Source organism: Lasioglossum baleicum, chromosome 20 (genome assembly GCF_051020765.1).
Source record: "Lasioglossum baleicum chromosome 20, iyLasBale1, whole genome shotgun sequence".
Taxonomy (NCBI): domain Eukaryota; kingdom Metazoa; phylum Arthropoda; class Insecta; order Hymenoptera; family Halictidae; genus Lasioglossum; species Lasioglossum baleicum.
This window is the reverse complement of record NC_134948.1, coordinates 4,654,627-4,671,059: the sequence shown is the minus strand read 5'-3', so window position 1 is coordinate 4,671,059 and position 16,433 is coordinate 4,654,627. Positions and strand designations below refer to the sequence as shown.

The 16,433-nt window shown below is 46.4% G+C and overlaps 1 protein-coding gene across 19 annotated transcripts in view; it reads left to right on the top strand.

Annotated features, from left to right (window-relative positions):
- The window catches only part of Pmca (plasma membrane calcium-transporting ATPase 3), a 104,134-nt gene that overhangs the window by 75,451 nt on the left and 12,250 nt on the right, over positions 1 to 16,433 (top strand). For 11 of the 19 annotated variants that reach the window (XM_076444290.1, XM_076444286.1, XM_076444283.1 and 8 more), the window contains one exon: positions 1,863 to 7,474. The exons of 4 other annotated variants lie outside the window; for them this stretch is intronic. In XM_076444290.1, the coding sequence (XP_076300405.1) occupies positions 1,863 to 2,432 (570 nt within the window). In that variant the 3' untranslated portion in view covers positions 2,433 to 7,474. Of the gene's footprint in view, positions 1 to 1,862; positions 7,475 to 9,339; positions 14,371 to 16,433 lie in introns of those variants that run through there. 4 more of the 19 variants (XR_013011175.1, XM_076444296.1, XM_076444295.1 and 1 more) reach the window with 4 other exon arrangements.

Sequence of the window (16,433 nt, the reverse complement as noted above, 5' to 3'; positions counted from 1 at the left end):
CCTCGGTCGTTTGTAGACGCAGTCCGACGTCCACATTCAGCGCAAGTAGATACAGAACGATCTCTCGGGCTCCCGTTTGTTTGCCTCCCCTGCGAACGATCCCTGCGGCTTTCCCAATACAGTTATCTAGATAGGTACGCACAGTAAAAGGTAGATGCGCGCATGTTGTACCGCCACAGTGAACGTTGTTCTCGGCCTATTGCTAGGCGACGTAGTAGCGAACACACCACCCACCCTCCGTGAAAGCCTGACTAACCTGTGAACTCGGGTGAAATGCAACCAAGTCCAAGACTACCAAGAGAGAACGATCCACCAACGTGTGCAACATACATACACCCAGACCCGTACAACCTCGTATACTCGTTCCGGAGGGAACGCAAAACACAGACACGAATATACATAATATACACAGACACGTACACAAAGAAAAAACTTCTTCAATACGAGAAGCAAAGCCCCGCAAGAGAACCGGGAAGTACGAGGAAAACGCACCGAAAGAACCAACGACTAGAACAGCGTGCACCGATCACCGTCATCCGGATTGCCAGCACCGAAACGATCATAACCACCCACAGACCGGATTAGTGCAATTGTTTGTTTAATATTATAGGATTTTAGCGAGAGACTCGTAAACGTTAATGCTGATACCGTTCTATCTTTTCTTTTTCTTTTTTTTTTTTTTTTTGAACTTGTTGCACTAAGCCGGACTGTGTCATAAATGCGTTTATACAGGGTGAGTCACGCGACACGGAACGCCGAAATTTTTCTGTTCGAAGATTAGCGGATTGCGAATTTTCAGAGTTTAAGTTGCATTATCTCCAGCTTATAGTAAAATTATTGAGGAAAGAAGTAAATGTCTGTATGTAGCTTTTGCACCTTGACATGAATGCAGACAATTTTTATTTTGCATGAAACGTCGCGGAAATCTGCATTTTTACTGAGGTTCAGGCGTTCCCATTTTTGTGGCTCACCTTACGAATATATATGTATACAGGGTGTTCTCGGAACTGTACAGCTCGAGAATAGGCGAATCTATTTTTGATTTTGTTTGAGGCAGGACAGTGTCCTACAACGCATTCTCTAAGTATAGTCGACGCTTGTGTCGTCGCATAAATTCGCCTGTTCTCGAAGACACCCTGATTATATGTATACAGGGTGTCTCATCTAATTCGAGCTCTTTGAATACCTTGCTTATTATTGACAATGAAAAGAGATGTCGGAGGAAATCACGATTAGGTTTCAAGCGGTGAATATTGTGCTGGGCAAATAATTGTTCTCAGAGCGACATTTTGCAACGTTTCAAGGCTGTCGACATTTTCTAACGAGACTGAAAGAAATCTACAAAGAAAATTATTTTCTTCACGCCAAGATCATACAGTACTTGCAATCTCGTCTACATTAGAAAATATGCATCTTGCATTGAAGTAGTTAATTTTATTGAATAACAATTTATTTATGTATTCGTGTATAAAGTTCCATGTAAACAATTACGTAGAAAACTGAAAGATCGATGGCCTCGAAATCTCCGAAAAGAAAAATGTTGCTCAGCCATAGCGTTTGCCACTTTGAATCCGATCGTGTTTCCCTCCGAGATTTCTTCTGATTGTTAACGGTGAAGCGTGGTATTGGCGGCGATCGAGTCCGATGGGAGAGCCTGTATACATTTGTACACGGGAGAAAGAAACGTCGAGCCAGCCGCGTAACACAATCGCGAGGCCCCAGCGGAGAGCTCGCCAACAAACAAAAACACACACAGTCTCGGGCGAAAAGAAAGAAAAAAAAAAAGATGGGCGTGCTTGTGTGTCGCTAGCTTAGCTCCTCGCTCTCCTGATTAGAACGTCCTTGTTCCCTGTCTTTTGCAGCTTCGAGTAATCAGAGCGTTCAAGTCGACTCTGGAAGATTTGGAGGAGCGTCGCTCTGTCCATAGTTTACACAGCTTACACAGTATGCGCAGCTCACGCAGCCACACCGGGCCCCGACCATTCTCTGACTTCACATACATTGACGAAGACCCGACAAACACCGCGGTGATCGGCATCGGCAGGTTGCCGGCCAAGGGGGCCGACACTGCTAACACAGCCACGGCGATTGCGAACACGGTTGCGGACCACGCTGCGGCCAGGATCAACAGCAACAGCGCCGTTTCCACGTCGCCGCTGTTGCTCACCATCTCCGGACCCGGCAACAACGCTTACAACCATCATAATACCATTCACAACACTACCACTACCACCACTGCAACCACCACCACCACCAATGACAATAGATCCTCATCCAATAGCGCCAACCCGAGCCAAACCAACCATACGCAGATGCCGAGTAGCAACAGCAGAGACAACACCACCACCATCACCGGAAACTCCCCGCTTCTCAGCTCCAATAATCTGGCCCTCCCGGAATTGACGAAGCTCGTGCATGAGACCAGCATTTAAAGGCAGCTTTGCGTGTCGCCACTCTACACAACCCCCAAACTCTTTCTCCCTCACCCCTCGAAAAAAACCACCACCACCACCACCCCCTCTCGTTTTATCTCTATATACCACACTCTGTTCTTCGCGAATCTAGAGAAAGAATCCCACTCTTTCTATTATCCCCTCGTATCTCTGCGTCTCTGTCTAGCGTGACCAGCGAATATCTTCGATATATATATCAGCTTTTTCTACACCGTTCTTCTATCTCCGTGTTTCAGTTTTGTTTGTCTGTTACAGTATACCGATTAGCTGCTGCTCGTGCTCTCGCGCGTCGCCTGCGACCAATTTCGAACGATCGTTGTGTCTCGACTACCCCAGGACCCCATAGCTCTTTGCGGTCCAGATTTTCAGAGTCGCTTTGCCGAACAAAGCTCGAGGTAAATTCGCAAAGGGGTGGACCGGATCGACGATCCTCGACCGGAGATTCAAAGTGGAAGGTGCTAGACAACGGTAGACGATAAATCTCTGATCGATGATCGTCTATGCGGCACGACGTCCTGGTCGAGAGACGGCTTTCGTCGAATAGCGCGGGCCGAGAACACGATCGGCTCCTCGAACCGTGTACGATGCTGGACCACGAAAGCCTCGAACCTCTGACTCGCATTCGTCTGTCGATAGTTTCCTCTTTCTTCGTTGCCGGAGAAAAAAAAAAGGATAAACGACCTCTGTCTCTCGTCGCACGCCCGCGCGTGGACCGATCCTCTCTGATAATTCTATCGTGCTCCGTTTTAAAGTTATATCGTTTCGATTGAGAACTGTTTTTTCGGATCGTTCAGCGCGCGCGCGGAGCGTTCTGTTACTTGGAGAGCCGTATACCGGGTGACTCGCGCGAACCGTTGTTGAATCGAGATTACACGCGGAAACCGGTCGCGCGCGACTCAGCCCGAACGTACTCGTTGTCAGTACACACACGTTATGATACTCAGCTGGCGTTTCGCGAGCTACTCTCTCGGTAGGCCGAGCTCTCGGAGTAGAGTCGGCCGCCGTGATCTTTCTTTTTTAATTCTCGTACACTCGATGATGATTATGATAATTGGACTCTTCGTTTTTTCTCGATGATCGTCTGTAAGCCTCCGCCGTTTTTCTCTTGACGGCCGCGTTTTCGAACAGGCCTCGCGATACTGGCCCGCAATCCGCAATCTCTCTCGGCTTCGTACGGCGCGATATACGTGCGTTCCCTTTCGTTCCTCAATCCGAAGAAGAGCGTACTCTGTTTTTACTCGAACGACTAAATCGCCCACGATCGCATTCCGATCTTCTGCCGGAATCGTGTGTTACGGTTTCGTTCTTTTGGCTCGTTTAACTCGATGTTGGGAGAGCAAGAGAGAGGGAGAGAGAGAAAGGTACAAGTACTTAACGCTCGTTTGGAAGACAATTCTGGGAACGACCGTGGCAAAGGACGTACTTAATCGTCGGATCGAGTCTCGTCGCTGTCCCCACACTCTCCTTTTACCCGATCCGAATTTCTTCAATGGAACGCGCGACGGAATCTTGATCTCGCCGATGGATCTATCGATTGCGTATCGTCGCCGCAATGTTTCGTACAAATTGCTATCGCAGGAAACCTCGGTTACCTCGGACAACAGCTGTTTACGTTCAACACGTTCGCTACCATCTCGCTATTTACTTAAAGACAATCAAATCCATTGTTACACACTTTGCTATTCAAAGTTCAGGGCGCAATGTTCGCGCGTCGCGTTCAACCCTCGTGTCGATAAGCGAAATGTTCCACGATATTATTCAAACGATGTTGCACCGTATATATTTTTGTACTTCGAATGTAAATTAACCTCTAACTACACTGCGGATCTGCATGCATTTATGAAAAGATTCCGAAAATTCGAGAAAGCTGTAAGAACATGTACGATAATTTTTTTGCCATTTCGCGACGAAGATATTCAAGAGATCTCGAGAAGAAATTGATGAGAGGTTGTCGACATAAGGGGCTAACAAGACGCTTTAACAGCGAAGATAAGCAGCGAAACGAATGCTGGGAGCGAACGTTAAAAAGAGTCAGACTTGTCTGACCACTCGTGGACTCGTACCACTGAGACGCTGTGGACGTGAACGAAAATATCATTTAGATATCTTTTAGCAATCGAGGACCTATTTATTTTATTTATTAAGTTCCGTAGATTAAATTAGGCTAAATAATTTTATTAATCTGTTTGTATGGTATTTATTGTATTTTATCGTGCACGTTTGTACATTCACGACCGCGCGCGATCCACAGCGTAGACTTTCCAATCATGTTCCGTTTTACGTCGAGCATTCGTAATCGGAGGATCTACGCGACACGTTGATTTGTAAATAATTTTAATCGAACAAAAAACGATGATTATTTTGTTCGTTCCGCTTCGCGCGTGATCAAGGTTTCGTTCGTTGCTAGTTCCTCGGCGATTTCGTTCCACGAATCCTGATCGAATGTCCCAGATAAGACCAGCAGGGACGGCGAACGAGAAACGCGTCACTTATTCTACCTTTTAACCGCGAATCAAGCCCCGGACGGAGTCAGTCGTAAACAATCGTCGTTTCTGTTCCGTTTCGATCACTTAAAACGTCGACTTAAAAACCGCCGCGCCTAGCCGCGTCCACTGCCAGCTTCGCGGGCCAGAGATACCGAAAGAAAACACACATGCACACATAGAGAGAGATCATTTGTGTGCATTGGAGGGGCAGATAGAGAGCAGCTGCCCCCGAGCAGCCGTCGAACGTTAATCTTCTCTCGAGCAAGATGCTTTCTCCAAGGATCTCGAGAAAATGATCTTTGCGATCGCCGCCTCGGCGATCTTTGCAGGATTTGCGTGTGATTCTGATCGTATTCTTCTTCGACTCGTCTCGTTTCTGTCCGCTCAGGGTTTCCCAGGAAAAGGACTTTTTCTTCGACGACTATCCTACCCCGAAAGTTTCACCCTAAACGAGTGAAGCGATCGCGGAAATCGATAGGAGCTTTCCATCCTCGACGGTGTTAAACCACTTCCCCGGATCTTCGCGATCCACGGAAAGAAAACGTTCGTCTTCGATTACGCGTGATAGTCCGCCGGGTCAACTGGAAAGCGTGCGCGCGCGCACGCTCGCGTGGGAAAGAGCGAATGTGAATGCGAACGAAAGGGAGAGAAGGAGAGAATGGTGTCGTTATTGGAACACACTCGCGAACGAGCACACACGCACACGTTTACGCATACACACACGATGTACAATTTACACCGGCGACCAGCAGCGTTGCGATCGAGAGAAGACGTGTTCGCGATTTTCTTTCGTTTTGAAACGTGTGTGGCGTAATTCCGAGGAGAAAATAAGATAGAAGAAGCGTTTCGTTTCGACCGCGTTTTCAAACGAAGAGAATGAGAAAAGCAGAAAAAGTATATTATATACGTATATACATATAGGAAAGAAAAAGAAACAGATGAAGTGAAAAAAAAAAAAGAAACTGAACGATATTTGACTAACGATAATAACGATCACGTAGGGAGTATAATATATGGACATATATTATTAATTTTTCATTAATTCTTATTAGCGATTATTATTATTGTTATCATATAAAATAAAGTTTAAGACACGTTATCCGAATGTTAATTGATCCAGGCCGATCAGCAGAGGGCGCGTCAACATTCCTTGTTTCGTCGTCTCGCGTTTCTATTTTTCTTCTGCTCTTTTTAAAGTTTGTCCGTTTGTTCGTTTGTTTTTTATTTTGCGATTGTATTATGTACCGGTCGTGTCTCGCCGTTTTTGTTCGAGCGTTCTTTTGATACTGGAAAGCGTGCGTGTTGAACCGTCGCCCGCGTTAATCCTCTGCACTGTTTTCGCCGCTGCGTTTTCTTTTTATCTCACTCGGGTGGAGACGAGCAACAGGTTGTTGTTGACGCGAGAGAAGAGAAGAGAGTAATAACAATAACATTGTAAATATATTATACTGTTCCGCCGCAGAGAGTTTTCTATTCGACTTCTCGTAGCTTGTAAAACACTTAATCCGTAGGTCGTATTAATTTAAACCGCTTCTCGGCACCGATTAATCGGGTTTTGGGTTCTCTCTCTCTCTCTTTCTCTCTCACACGTACACATTGCGAGAGAAACGAGAATCGCGGCGTTTTGCCGCGCGACAAAATCGTTCAGATGGAAACAGACACTTACAAGTACAATTGCAACTCGTGCCTGAACCACACGATTGTTAATATATATATATAAATCTACGTATACATATATTATACAGTATACAGGGTGATCAGCTGAGAGCGTGCCACCTAAATTATACAGGAAACAGTTCACGTGTAATTTAGGTGTCATCCCTCGCGGAATCAGCCTAATAGAGAGAGAAAGAATGTGTGCGGAGTGTAGCAGAACGCGCGGACACGATTTCATCGACGGATCTCTTTGCAGTACGTTCGTCGTTGAAGTGACGCACGGTCCGGTACACCCCGTACACGTGTCTACGTTTCGAAAGCGAAATGGTTCGGTGAACCAGAACGAGAGACGAGACGCTCTTCCGCGTCGAGAGATATTATTAGTATTAATTATTGTCTAGGCGCTTCGCGACACGAAGCGTGCTCGCACGACACGACACGACGCGTGTTCGCACGGTCGTCTTACGGTGTGTATGTAAAAACAATGTTATACGATTCCCCGGCCGTGATTGCAGAGGATTAATCGTGTGTCTCTGCTGGCGATCTCGAACGGCGCCCTCTACTGACCGAAAGGAAGGCGCGCGTCGCGAACAAACATCCCCGTGTTTCTTCTCGATACGTGATCCGTCCTTGCCATGGACATCTGCACGATCGCTCGGTCGAATTAAACGAAAACGATAAAAAAAGAAAAAGTAATAATAAACGAAATCGCTGACTTTTAACGGCAGCCGCCGCCTACTCCTCCGTGTTTCTCTCGTCAACTCCTCCCGCCGGTGCTCTCGGGTTCCCAAAGAGAGTCGCGTATGGATCTGTGTGCGCGCACATACACACAATCCACACAGAGACACGCCATGCGAACACACCGTTATATATATTATATATATGTATATATATATAATGTATATCTGTGGTCTCTATATCCGCTTTTCGCTTGAGTCTGACACTCCTCTCTCTGTCTGCACAAAACTTCCTTCGCTCGTGTTCCTCCGCGACCGGCAGAACACCGTTTGCCTGTGCGTCGCTGCGATGTCGACGCCTTTCGATTAGATCTCTCCCGAGACTCGAGGCAGGGCCTCCGATATATCGGTTTCCGGTCGAAACAACAGCACGTCGCTTCTCCGTTCTCTATCGTGTTACTACTTCCTCTCATACATCCCATGTCGTTCCCAAATTCGTTCCGGACCGTAAAACTCGTGCGTAACTCGCCGCTCTCGCTCGTGAGTCGATCGATCAATCCGCGTGGAAAATCGTCCACGATTATCGAGACGCACCACTAGCATACATCGAGGCGTCCGACTACGCGCGGACTCGTTCTACTCGGTGGTCGTCCGAGCAGGCTCGTTCCACTCGTAGAAGTCCGACCGTGTTTGGACTCTCGCTACTTGGCCGCGACCGAGCTTGTACGGAGCCGTGTCACTGCTCACTGCGCGCGTGTCCGACCGGTCGCTGATTACGCTACTTGTCCGCTAGGTCTCGGCGAGGGCTCCTAACAGAATACGGTTACTCTCGCAAACAGCGTTCCCTGCCACCTGGACGCCGGATATGCCGGCGAGAATGTCTGTTGGGTGGTAGCGAACGCGATTCGACACGTCTCACGATATTCACCCTGTGTCTCGTCCTGTAAACTGTTGTCGTTCGAAGATCACGATCGATCGTATCTCACATAGTCCAACGACGGAGTCAATAGCCTCTCTCTCGCCGTCGAACGCGCAGTGGTTCTCGTTCCGGAAACGGTGAAGCTGAAAGATGATACTCCACGGCGTTCATACCTTGCGTTGCATGTCACGAGCAATCCTCGGTTATTTCTGCTTATATCGATCTCTCTGTTTCACTTTTTATCATTTCGGTTGTTTTCCGTGTTTCGGATCGCGCCTCGTGTCTCGTCCGTTATACATTTCTCGTCTTCTTTCATCCGATCAATTTTTCCGTACCGTCTCGCCTCCCCCCGCGGGTACCTTTCGGCTTGCTGCGTCTCTTGGACCTCGCCAGATCGAAAAGCAACTTCGCGCGAGTGGGATTCGTCACTCGACAAGTCGAAAGGTGCCTGGAAACGGAACGGTGTTCTTGTTCGAAACCGTGTCGAACAGCCAGTAAACGTTTGGAACAAAGATACGATCTTCACACAGTCTATCTGATTTATTTATATATATATTTTTTTCTGGGTAACTTTACCGGACTCAGGATTAGCACCTTTTCCTTACGAATTATGATGTATGTGGTATGTGATCCAGTAGATTTGTACCCGGCGCGGATGCAGATCGAAGTTTCGATCCTCTAGGATCAATGGTTGAGAAGTTATGATCGCTTAAAGTTGAGCATTTTTCACAGGTAAGGGCGTCGCCATATTGGTTTGTAGTGACGACCGCGAGCCGCTGCCCCCGCCCCCTCGACCTAATCCTAATCAACTCGGTAAGCGGCGTGCGACCGTCACTTCAAACCAATATGGCGGCGCCCTTACCAGTCAAAAATGCTCAACTTTAAGCGACCATAACTCCTCAACTATTGATCGTAGAGGTTCGAAACTTCGATCTGCATCCGCGCCGGGTGCAAATCCACTGGATCACATACCAAATAAATCATAATTCGTAAGGGAAAGGTGCTAATCTTGAGTCCGGTGAAGTAAAGAGCAGCCTTTTTTTTCTATTTTGTCTCTTGAAGCGATGTTCGAGGTGGTGTAATTTTGCTAAGTGCGTATTGCTCGTTGCATCCTGTTATAACCATGTTATTATCCTTTGCTCTTGAAGGTAATAGGTGGCGAGTTGCAGGAACGTTTGATACCAGTACCCTACAGCAAGAGTTCGACAGACCAAGCTGTAAGCGCTCCTCTCTGCTCTATCTTTCTCACTTTCGCTAAATCTTTTTTTCTGTCTGTCTGTCTGTCTGTCTATCTGTCTGTCTTCAGTTCTATGTATAACACACACGCACACGTATACATACACGTATATCCACGCGCCAAAGAGAACACACACACGCTCTGGCACCATACAGATACACACATACAGAGTTTCCGACTATTTCTCTCTCTCTCTCACTCTCTCTCTCAGGCATGGTCAATTCGTAGCTCGATCGCAGGAATTCTCGAGGAATACCCCCACTTTTCCGCCCGCGCGTCTCGGCTCCGAGCAATATAATGGCCAGGGGGCGGGGCGAGACGCGCGGGTGGGAGAAGTGGGGGTACATATTCCCCGAGAATGCCTCCGATCGAGCTACGAATTCACCATGCCTGTTTTATACTTTCTCTTTTCTACCTTTTTACCTGTCACTGTTGACGATTCACTGTTTATTACTCGCTCTTTATGTGATACCATCTGTTCGCTGCTGTATTACGACCTCTACGCTTCGACACGCTTCCCATTTCTCTCTATCTCTCTATTTCTTTCTCTCTCTCTCTATCTTTCTCTATTTCTTTCTTCTCCTCTGTTTCTATACCCTCCCTCTTCTTATTTCTCTCTGCCTTTTGGGCCTGCAGTATTCTCGCTCTAGCCTTTTACTTTCTTTTTTGTTTTCTGCCTGCACCGTTCGAATCACTGTCCAGCAGAGATGGGATTAGCAGCGGTTTCCAACCTGGGAGGCGCCAACATTTTTTTTGTGATAAAGTTATTAATATTTAAAGCGTGTCTAAAAAATTTTTTTTGGGGAGGCGTAGTAGCATAAAGGTTGGAAACCGCTGGGATAACGTGAAGCGTGTTCGACTCGATTACGCGAACTCGATCCCATCCCTGCTGTCAAGCCTAGTTTAATCCGTCGGGCTCGGGAAAGTGTACAGATGTTGTATCATAAAGGGAAGAATCGTTTGTTGATTTGTTTCTTTACCGAATCGCTGTGAACGGTGTTCCTCTACCGCTCGCATTTCGAATATGCGCGCGCATTGTTCCTGCGTTCCCTCTCCGTGACGCGTGTCCCACCCACGCAGTGATGCCAGATGAGGGGAGTCACGGTGAAATGATGTACCCCCTCTCTGATGACGGGGAATGAGTGGGGCGAATGGGAGACACGTTGCACGTGCGCGATGGGGACCGTGGAGTGTGCGCCTGCGCACGATGCTGGAATAGAATAGTGGAAGCTCATTCTGGCATCACTGCACCCACGTGATCGGTGTCCGGAGAAGGAGAAGGAGTAGTGTGCGAGCGACCTTCCGCGGGTCCGTCTCTCCGTGAACAAAAGTGATCGTGTCGATTTGAAAAGTTAGCGACGATTGTCTAGTCAGTGTTCAGTGCTTCAAGACAGTTTCGTCGGCCAATGGGAAACGTATCTGACAACGACCGAGCTCGATGGGTTGCTGCATCGACGTTGAATCGCTAGAAAAGTAATCTGTAAGTTTTCGCCAGGCTGTACTTCACTTCAGAGGACCAAAAATATTTTTAACCTTTCTTTCGTACAATCCTGTAGACTTCGACGAGAGAATGCTGAAAAACGAAGTGTTCTCAGGTTAGCAATTCACCGGTTCAAAAGTTGAGCGATACCAACATGGCGGCGTCGTTACAAAAATGCTTAAAATCGTTCAACTTGAAACACTCATAACTATTAAACCAGTGAATCCCTAACGTTAAAACTTGAATTCCTGTAATTTCCTCGTGAAAATCTACGGGATTATATTCGGAAACAGTTAAAAAATGTTGGTCCCCTCAAGTGAAGTTTAACCTCACCGCCAGAAAAGACCTATAGAGACTTCCGGTTGTTCTTTTACTTGTTGCGCGATCGCATCCCCGTCCTCCGATCCGTGAACTCGCGTCTTCTCTGTATCTTTTCGACTCTCTTAGAAAGACTACGTACGAAGCTGTACATCATCTCTCTGGATCTGTATTACACGCCATGACACGATACGGAGACAGACACGCACACGCACACAGCGATATACACACACAGAGAAGACACACACACTTCTGTCACAATCGCGCGCTCGCTTATCTTTGTTCGCTTTTACGTCTCGGTTGTTCTTCGTTTCTGTTTTCATGCTGTTGTTGTGCCACGCGGCGTTCGTTTGACATTCGATGCGAGCCGATCTATCGATTTAACGTAGAGCGTAGAATGTTTCCATAGCTTTTCAAAATTGTAGATCCACCTAGACGCGATCTAGGAGGAGTCCGTAGGAATCGACGACTCGCTCGATGATCACCTGTGGCGTTTAGAACGCGCGACAGCCGCCGTGTATCGATCGATAACGCTCGAAACTGTTTTGCGAGTCTTTCACCGCGATGGCACGCTGCACTCGCGCGCTCTGTTCAAACTTGATTCGCTCTCGTGCGGTTATCGTTTGTCTCCCAATGTTTCCATTGTCTCTGGTAGAGAGAAAGCAAAAAAGAAAAGAAATCGCCTAGACATCGAATCGCTTTCTTACGATTCCGATTACGCTTACACGCAAGCAAACACACGATCGATTGCATTCGTCTGTTCCCGCGCATTTACTGCCATCATTCACGAGAGCCGGCGACCTTCGCAAATCGATTTATCGATAGGACAGGAGTTCGCTGCTCGAAATCGATCGTTTGAATGGATTGACCACCGATTTTTCTCGTTCCTCTCCTAATCCTGATCTCCTAGTTACACGGCTTTCCTGAATCGCAGCCGGTTCGATCGACGTTTGATAACCTCGTCGAGTCGAGGTGACAAAACGCGTACAATAACGCGCATGTATATAATATCGGGTGAGAGCTTCTCCAATCATCCTGACGAGTACACGAAGGCCTTTCTTCACCCTTCAGCCCTCTCTCGCTCTCTCTCTCTCTCTCACCCTTTTCTTCTATACTTCTCCTCCTATGTTTGTCTCTATCTTTCTATTTTCTCTCTCCAACTTCTATTTTCATTCTCTCTGGACTAAGTTCACTCTACTGAGTCTACTTCCGGCCGATTCCCGCCGCGCGCACGTGCGACTCGGTCACCGCTATCCAACCTCTCTTTCGATCGATCGAGTTCGAAATTCAAGGAACAATCGGAATTAAGGGGGTCGACTCGTTTTTCCAGGATTGCAAGGGTACGCGATGCGCGTTATCATTGCTCGATGATACAAAGATGGGGTTTCTCAGTGGTCAAACACGCTAGATGGAATGAAGAAGAATCGGGGCCGCGATTTTTACGTTTACGAGGCGTAATTTGCATTATTCCGAAGCATACAGCCGCGCTTATTTGAATAATGCAAATTACGCCTCGTAAACGTAAAAATCGCGGCCTCAATTGATCTAGCGGTTTTGACTACTTTTCTTTTTGTTTTTTAAAGACGTACGGAAAAAATACGTTTGAGGTGCCTATTCACGGTCAAGCATGTTGCGCAACAATGCCTATTGCGTAACATGATTCATCGTGAATGATAGTGATTTATTGATTAATACAATGTGTGGATTTGCGTAGCATCATGCTGCACAATAATTGTTGCGCAATACGCTTGATCGTGAATAGGCCCCTTTATGTACACCCCTGAGGGGGGTAGTATGGGACTCGGAGGACACAGATGGGCGGTGTCCCCAATACCCATCAATACTCTGTTCTTGGCTCATAGCACTTTTGACCAGGGACCAGGATTGCCATCTGCGAGTCTCGCCAGGCCGCTTACCCTTCTGCCCCTCGACCAGCTGCGCAGCGAAGCCCGCCTTTGCTTCCCCCACTCTCCGACGTGGTACGCGTTAGTGGGAAGAGTGGGAGAAGCAAAGGCAGGCTTCGCTGCGCAGCTAGGCGAGGGGCGGAAGGGTAAGGGACCTGGCGAGACTCGCAGATGGTAACTCTGCCAGGGACTATAACTGTTACAACCATAAAGAGACTAAGACATAGATAAATTTATTTCATCGAATAACTGTTATGAGGGATCGAAATAAATTTCTCTCATCGATAACTGCTTTGAGCAATCGAAACAGTTTTTCTTCATCGATAACAGTCATCGAGGAGGATCCAATTTTTTGGACAATAATAACTGTTATTTTTAACCAAAAAGTATAAAAATCGATATTTTTTAATTATATTGTTCTTCGAATTTTTTTCTTTATATTTTGTGTACATTATTTTAAATTTCAATAACAATCAACATTTTATTAATGATTTTTATCGTAGAAAATTAAAAAATAACTGTTATTTTGCTTTTGACTACTGAAACGCTCCATCTTTGCATTATTGAGAACGCGCATCCCGCACCCTTGCAATCCTGGAAACGAGTCTACCCCCTCAACTTGCAAATTCGTCTGTCGTAAGTTCGAACGAAAAATAGTTGAATAAACGCGCTTCCGAAGAGGAACGTTCTCGCGAGTCGGCGAACGATCGACAGGGGGTTCCCAACGATCCTGAAGCGACACGGTAGACCGTGCTCCTTATCGAAAGCGTTTCGAAAGAGGGGTGGGGAAGCGTGCGTCGTTCGTCGCGTGGCAACTTCCACCTGTGTCGACCTGTGATGGGCTGCTCGAACAGTAACGATATCCAACCCAACGAAAAGAGAAAAAGAAACGATTTATCTATCCGCAATAAAAACCGTACAACAAAAGGAAAGGGAAGAAAAGAAATATGCAGAAAAAAAAGCGTGTCCGAGCGAAGGGCCATGTGTTGTTGTGTTTGTCGCCTAGCCCGGTCTGGCGAAACAGTTTTTCTTTGCAATCAGCAGAGCGCATTGCGCGGTGTAGCGTGCATGTTAATCGTGCCACAGCGCGTTGATGACGCATTTAAACCGGATATTCGGCCATGTTAAAGAGTCTGACCGTCAGCCTGGTTAGGGGACCTCTTCGTCAACTCATCGTGTAAGTATTCCCTAAATGTTTGCTGTCGACCGATCGAATCTTTAAAAAAAAAAAAAAGAAAAACTCAAACAAATCCACAGAAGGATTTCGTGAACACGAACGAAAGAAAGGAAACGATCGCGACATACATATGTACAGGGTGGTCCACCTAAATACGATTACCTAAATATCTCCTAAAATAATAAAAAATGTTTCGTGTACTATTTGAATGGTTTCATTATATTGCAAACAATATTTTTCTCCGAAGGTCATTCTTTTCGGAGTTGTCAAGGTTATCAATGTTTTTTGATACATAACCACATCTCTTTTTTTGTTGTATCGTGTAACTGATCGAAAAGTACATTCAGATATGTATAATAACATGACATTGACCTTGATCTGAAGGTAAAACTTTACTTTTCGAAGATCGAGGTCATGTCGAGGTTATGCTATTATAAATATCAATGTATTTTTTGATCAGTTACACGATTCAATAAAAAAAGATGTAGTCATGTATCAAAAAACATCGATGAACTTGATAACTCCGAGAAGAATGACCCTCGGCGAAAAATATTGTTTGCAATATTCCTTCAAACCATTCAAACAGTACACAAAATATTTGTTGTACCCCCACAATTGGAGGAGATATCTAGGTGGCCCTATTTAGGTGGACCACCCTGCATATACATATATTTCTGGCACTTTCGTGTGAGAAATGCAAGAAAGGAAGGAAGAAAAACAAGAGAGAGACATTAAATGTTTCGTTGATAAATAGTCGATGTATAAAGCTAATACTAGTTGTGCCGAGAAACTTCGAGGAAAAAGATTAACTGGTTTTTTTTTATTTTTCTTCACGAAATGGTGTTTATCGTCTTCTTCTTTTTTTTGTTTCTTGCCGCGCCGGGGGTCTCTGTATATTATCATATATATATATATATATATATATATATATGTATATTGTTTTGTATGTTTATTTTCTTGCGATCGGGAGTACATATATTATATATATTGGCTGACCGATAGCAATGTTCGTCGAGTACGTGAATCGCCAATTGCATGCCAGTTCGCAGTTTGCAGTCTGTCACGCTCTATTACAGCTCACCTTACCGATGCATAAGTGTATATGCGTGGAATTTTTCCTGTTTTCTATAACCCCCTGACCCCGTTTTTACATGTCCCTTTTGTGCCGGGTTCTCAGGCTCGCTCCTGAAACCAGGAAGAGTTGCCACCTTTTCGAGACAACCTGTATATACCCAGCACTCGAGAGACACTGGCAGCAACAGTTTACTTTAACTCTACGTATATTGTACATATGTGTATCCGAGGAATCGAAATGTCGCGAGCCAGTGCCTTTCGAGTGCGATATCAGACTTTTGGCAACGTTGCCGAAGATGCTCGTTAGCTTGTTTGGAATATGTTTGTCGAACGGACCGACGAGTTGCGCTTGAAAGCAGTCTCAGGAAATTCGAGAAGCTTCTCCGCCAATGGAGAGAATCCAGTTTTTCCGAAACCGTCGTCCTCGCCGCTTCCCCCATTTCGGGCGGAGCGGCGGGGATACGATAATTCAAAAATATTTCGAGAAGCTTCTCGGCAAAAGCCTCGCATATCCGCTTGCCGTATCGAGACGAACGATTCCGGAAACTGGAAACCGGAAAGGTCGGGATTTCGCTCCAGTTTCCGGTGGTCAACCGGTGCATGTGGTGTTGCGTGACATCGCATCGATAATTCGAGGCGGTGACGTCGATCGATCGAAAAAAAGCATTACGCGCGAACCAGGAGAAAGGTACAGTACGAAACAGATCACACGGAATCACCTTGAAGAACGAGGATTAGAGAAACGGCCCGTTTAACCCTCGTTCGACGAACCGCGCCGGGGACGCTCTTCGATCGAGAGTCTTCCACCTATTCGTTTACCACCGTTTTCAATTCAAGTTTCAGATACACACGGGAACACGACGAAGAGTGCGGCCCGTATAGAAAAGATCGAGGGTTAAACGAGAGCGAATGAAATGAAGGAAAAATTGGTACGACGGGATCGAGGATTCAGCGATCGACGTTGCTCCCCGAGTTCAGTGTCTAACTATCGCCTCGCTGTGCAGGGTGACGAAGCCCCGCTAGTTCTTCTAGTAATTCGTGTGGCCGCTGCT